This window comes from Nicotiana attenuata, chromosome 9 (assembly GCF_001879085.1).
Source record: "Nicotiana attenuata strain UT chromosome 9, NIATTr2, whole genome shotgun sequence".
Taxonomy (NCBI): domain Eukaryota; kingdom Viridiplantae; phylum Streptophyta; class Magnoliopsida; order Solanales; family Solanaceae; genus Nicotiana; species Nicotiana attenuata.
In genome coordinates this window covers 50,653,617-50,659,083 of record NC_031997.1, presented here as the reverse complement: position 1 = coordinate 50,659,083, position 5,467 = coordinate 50,653,617, and the positions used below count along the sequence as shown (strand labels likewise).

The 5,467-nt window shown below is 33.8% G+C and overlaps 1 protein-coding gene across 1 annotated transcript; it reads left to right on the top strand.

Annotated features, from left to right (window-relative positions):
• LOC109232447 (transcription factor bHLH62-like) lies at nucleotides 209-4,115 on the top strand. The gene is made up of 8 exons (XM_019398221.1): nucleotides 209-1,237; nucleotides 1,609-1,803; nucleotides 2,093-2,158; nucleotides 2,254-2,322; nucleotides 2,436-2,507; nucleotides 2,795-3,007; nucleotides 3,227-3,305; nucleotides 3,626-4,115. Exons 1-8 carry the CDS (start codon nucleotides 491-493, stop codon nucleotides 3,661-3,663), a joined length of 1,479 nt encoding a protein of 492 aa, XP_019253766.1. The 5' UTR covers nucleotides 209-490; the 3' UTR covers nucleotides 3,664-4,115.

Sequence of the window (5,467 nt, the reverse complement as noted above, 5' to 3'; positions counted from 1 at the left end):
TCGGGCTCCAATGCGGGTACCGGACACCGGGTGGGAAACCAAAAAAAAAAAAAAAAACTAAGTTTGACGTTTAAGGCCCGGCAACCACCCCCCTACTTACCCCCGTACCCGCATAACCCCCATCCCCACCCCACCCCCACTCCCCACCCCCACCAGCTATTAGGAATAGGTCAAACAGACATGTCCATTTTCTTTATCTTTCCTCTTGCTTCCTCTTTACTTTCCTCCTATTTTTTCTGTCTCACTTTCCTCATTTTCTTCTTCCATTCTCTCTATTTCTCTTTTCCTTTCACCTCTTTACTCAATGATCATAACCTTCTCATTTTAAGTGAATTCAAAGAGCAAAGTCATTATCACAATCACCTTTTCTCCCCTTAGTTTCTAACTTCATTTTCTAGTCTTGTTTCTTCTATATTTAGTAACATAAACATTCACTCTAGTCCCCATTTTCCCAAGAAAATTCCTACCCTTTTCTTTTCTTGTTTTTCCAATGGAGAAGGGAAATTTGTTCATTAATGATAGTAACACCACAATGGGCAACTATGGACTTGAAATTCAAGAAAATGAGCAAATTCAAAATTGTTTTTTTAATCCCAATTGGGAAAATTCTGATCCATTTGAGTCTGCATTAAGTTCTATGGTATCATCTCCAAATGCCAATATTCCAAATGGTAGTAGTACAAATAATAGTAGTGGTGACAATTTTGTACTAAGGGAATTAATTGGTAGATTAGGTAGTATTTGTAATTCAAGAGAATTGTCACCAAATTCCAATATGATCAATAATAGTAGTACTAACAATTCTTGTTATAGTACTCCATTAAATTCTCCACCAAAATTAAATCTTTCTATGAGGGGAAATTTGTCACATAATCAATTGCCACAATTTAGTGCTGATCCTGGATTTGCAGAAAGAGCAGCAAGATTTTCTTGTTTTGCTAATAAAACTTTCAAGAGTTTTAATGAAGCTGAATTGTTGCAACACAATAGACAAATTGTAGCACAGCCAAATTTGGAAAGTGGGAAACTTTCAAGAGTTTCAAGCAATCAGTCTATTAAAGTCTCATCTGGATCTCAAATTCAAGAATTCAAAGATGTGAATTTAGTTCCAAAAAACTCTGAATTGGGAGATTCAAGGGAAAATTCTTCAGTTTCTGAGCAGATCCCAGTTGGTGAAAATGATACCAATTCAAGAAAAAGGAAATCAATTTCCAAGGGAAAATCCAAGAATGCTAATGTAAGTGTTAGTCTTGTATTTTCGCTTCGGCCTTTTGATTTGTTTGCTTGTTGTTGCTCCTTTCTTTTATTTTTTCTAAGCCGAGAGTCTACCGAAAATAATCTATCCAACTTTCTTAAAGGTGGTGTCAGGAGCGAAGCTAAATGAACACCCTTCGCAAAAAGATTATATTATATACGATAAAATATTACTTGTTATTGATTAAAAATAGATTTTGAACACCCTTGTTTAGCCTATCGGCAAACCCCACTTGTAGGATTACACTGGATTTATTATTGTTATTGTTGTTGCCGTTTGGAATTCTAACTAACCATAATTGGTAAATTTTGTAGTAACAATTTGGTTTTTTTTACTTTGTGTACTTTATGCAGGTTTCATTAGGGAAAAATGAATCAAATGCTAAAAGAAGTAAGTCTGAGGAAAATAATGGAAATGATAAAGCAAAAGAAGAGGAAAAAGCTGCTGAAAAAGAAGAAGAAAAAGCTGTTCCAGAGCCACCAAAGGATTATATTCATGTGAGAGCTAGAAGAGGACAGGCCACAGATGCACATAGTTTAGCTGAAAGAGTATGAAAAAATTCCAATTTTTATGTTGCTCGGATCTTCCAAAAAATGCCGTCTTTTTGCATTTCGGATCCTATAAAATTATGCTTTTTTGAGGATTCGGTAAGGTGCTACAGCAAAAAATAATGTCTTTTTGCATGTCAGATCCTCAAAAATTATACTTATTTGAGGATTCGGTAAGGTCGCGACAGCATTTTCGGAGGAATCGAGCAACATATATCCAATTACTCAAATTTCATGTTTTTCCATTTTTTCCCAATCATATTCTCTGACATATCCTTCAATTTAACAGGTGAGAAGAGAGAAAATAAGTGAAAGAATGAAGCTTTTACAAGATCTTGTACCAGGCTGCAATAAGGTAGTACTTTTTTTCTTTTTTTGAAAATTTTCTTTTTTTTGCTCTGCTAAAAATATTCAGAACTCTAATAGGGAAAATTGAAATTTTTACTATAGGTGACTGGAAAAGCTGTGATGCTTGATGAGATTATTAACTATGTACAATCACTTCAACGCCAAGTTGAGGTAAAAAAAAAAAATTAGTATTTTTACTGTTAGTATTATGAAATTCAAATTTCAATAATATAAGTTAAAGCAAGATTTAGTGAATTTATTTACTTGTTTAATGTCATTTGCAGTTCCTTTCAATGAAGTTAGCTACTGTAAATCCAAGAATGGACTTTAATATGGAAGCTCTTCTTTCCAAGGATGTAAGTCAATTAAATTCTTAGTACTACTTCACCAATAATAAAAGGGCAGTCAGGTGCACTAAGCTCCCGTGATGCACGGGGTTCGGAGAAAGGGCGGACTATAAGGGTCTATTGTACGCAGTTTTACCCTGCATTTCTGCAAGAGGTTATTTTCATGGCTCGAACCCGTGACCTCTTGGTCACATGTCAGTAACTTTACCGGTTACGCCAAGGCTCCCCTTCACTTCACCAATAAAGCTAAAATAAAAAAGATTTTTAATTTATGTAATTTTGTGTTTATTTTTCAGATGTTTCAATCTAGAGGATCATTGGCACAAAACATGTATTCATCAGAAACTTCAGCACAAGCATTTCCTTATGGATTTCAATCTCAGCCAGGGCAAAACTTTCATAAAGGAACAGAGTTTCCATTTCCAATAAACTCCTTGAATAATAATTTGGCTAGAAATTCAAATATGCTATTGCCTTCTCTAGATGGTTATGTTGAATCTACCCCTCAGGTAATAAATAATTCTATTTAATTCACCTATGTTGTTCGGTTCTTTCAAAAATGTTGTTGCATTTTTATCGGAATATTTGGAGGATCCGATACAGCTGCAGCGGCATTTTTGGAGGATTCGAGCGATATAGGAATTTATTAAAGTTTGTAAAATTCTAAATGAAATTTTTTACTTTTTTTAGTAGTTTGCTTAACAAAGGTGGTTTAATTGTTTTTTCAGGTCCCCACATTCTTTGAGGATGATCTCAATAGTGTTGTTCAAATGGGCTTTGGCCAAAATCAGAACCAGAGTTATCCTGGTTAGTAAACTTGTCTCTTTGTACCGATACAATCATACCTCTCTATAGCAACATCTCTATATAACAGTCATTCACTATAAAAGCCAAGTTTTTTTCGGAACAGATTTTTATGTTATGTTATAACATATGTTCGTTATAACAACACTTCACTATACCAGCCAAAAACTATCGGAACAAATGAGGCTGTTATAGAGAGGTTTGACTGTTTTACTACTAGAACCTGCCTTATATTCATGTTACTAATCTCACTGTTTATGATCAGTTACTTGTAGTTATCTTTTAGAGAGAAACGGTGTAACGTTTTTCCTTATTGAATGCAGGTAATGTTCCTATTTCACAAATGAAAGTTGAGCTATGACCAAAAGAGCCAAAAATTGTTGAATTCATTTGAGGCCCCAAATGAGAGAGGCTTCTGTACATAGAGAGATAATTGGCAATTCAGACTTATTCAGAGCAAATTCAGATTAAAGAAGAAGAAGAAGTAAAAAAGAAGAGATTTTTTCTCTCTTCCAATTCTTGATCTATTTAGTGATTAATTGGCTAATTTTGATTATTATTATTATTATTACTACTATTTTTTCTTTTCCTATATGGAATTCTTACTACCAAAATTGGAGAGGCAATTATCATACTCCTTTATGGTGTTGTGAGAACTCTACCAAGATTTGCACTTGTAAAATATAATTTTAGTTTCATTGGTAAGAAAGTATGTTAGAAGAGTTGATGAAGATGGATATGTATTTTTTTACATATTTCTTACCATTCCAATTTTTTATCACTAATTCATTGAAGACAAATTTGTTACTTGTATTTTATTTCCTTATTTATATTATTGTTGGTAGCTTTCTTGAAAATTGTCTTTTACACATAAATTCTGCGCCAATTGCGGCTAGTGTTGAATGCATGGACATTGTCATTTGCCCTACTTATCCAAGCTGCAACTTGCACGTCTCTATTGTTATTTGTCATTGGAACTTATTACTATTTGATATTGTATGACGGTGGTGTTTGAATCAGCTCGTCGCATGCATTCTCACTAATTTTATTTGGTACCATCTACTTTGCCAACTACTCATGCAAGGTTCATAATCAAATACCGGAACCGTTGATTCTATCTATTCATGAAATTATTTTTTCGTGTGAATCCTCCAAAGGACATATTCAAAACTTGTGGAACCTTGTGTATTTTATTTCTCAAGCCGCGAAGAAAACCCCCTATGGCCCTACTCTTCGAACTAGAGACAAATTCAATATTTCAAGAGGATGGGTGCACTATTATGAAAAGGTGGATCTAAAATTTACATTTGAAGTGGTTAATAACTTAATATTCTCTTACCATGAACCCAATACACTTTAGAGTTTAGAAATTATAGGTTCAAAATTATATTCTTTTTAAAATTTTTGTGATTTTCACATATTATTTATACTCTGTGCCGAAAACAAGACCGTCAGAAATAGGATTTGAATCGCCAATTTTGCTCGTAGAGGTTCACCCAATAATTATTGCACGATAGAAGTCTTTAAGTATGAGTGCACACACATATATTTAAGTAATTTTAAAAAAATATAACATTATTATACATAATTTATGGACAGCAGAACCCATAACCTAATACGCCCCTGCTTCGAACTCCATATATCTTTGACTTTATGTATGTGTGCTCGATACTTTTGACGCGATGATTTAGATAAATATTAGAAAAAAATAATTCTATAAAAAAGAACATCATTAAATCAGGAAAATCATTTTTTCTGTTTACTGTTTTTTCTTTATAATCTCTATAATTTGTGCAAATGGTGGGAAGAGAATTGAATCTAGAAATTTGACTTCGTATCATTTCCATTGAGGGGTAAAATGATAAATGCAGAAGTAGTTATGCTGCTTATGTTTTTTTCTTTTTTTGAATAATTAAAAAGGAAGGGGACCCTTGGAGCAATATAGTTAAGCTGTCTTCGTGTCACCTATAAGTCACGGATTGGAACTGTAGAATCAATCATTAGGGTAGATTGTCTATGTCATATCCCTTAGGGTGCGATTCTTCTCCAAATCCAACGTGAATGTGAAATATTCGTGCACTGCGCTATTTTTTTTATGTCATAATCAAAATGCTAAGGGAAAGGTGAATTTTTTTTTTGGGAGGGGGGGGGGGGGGGGGGGGGGG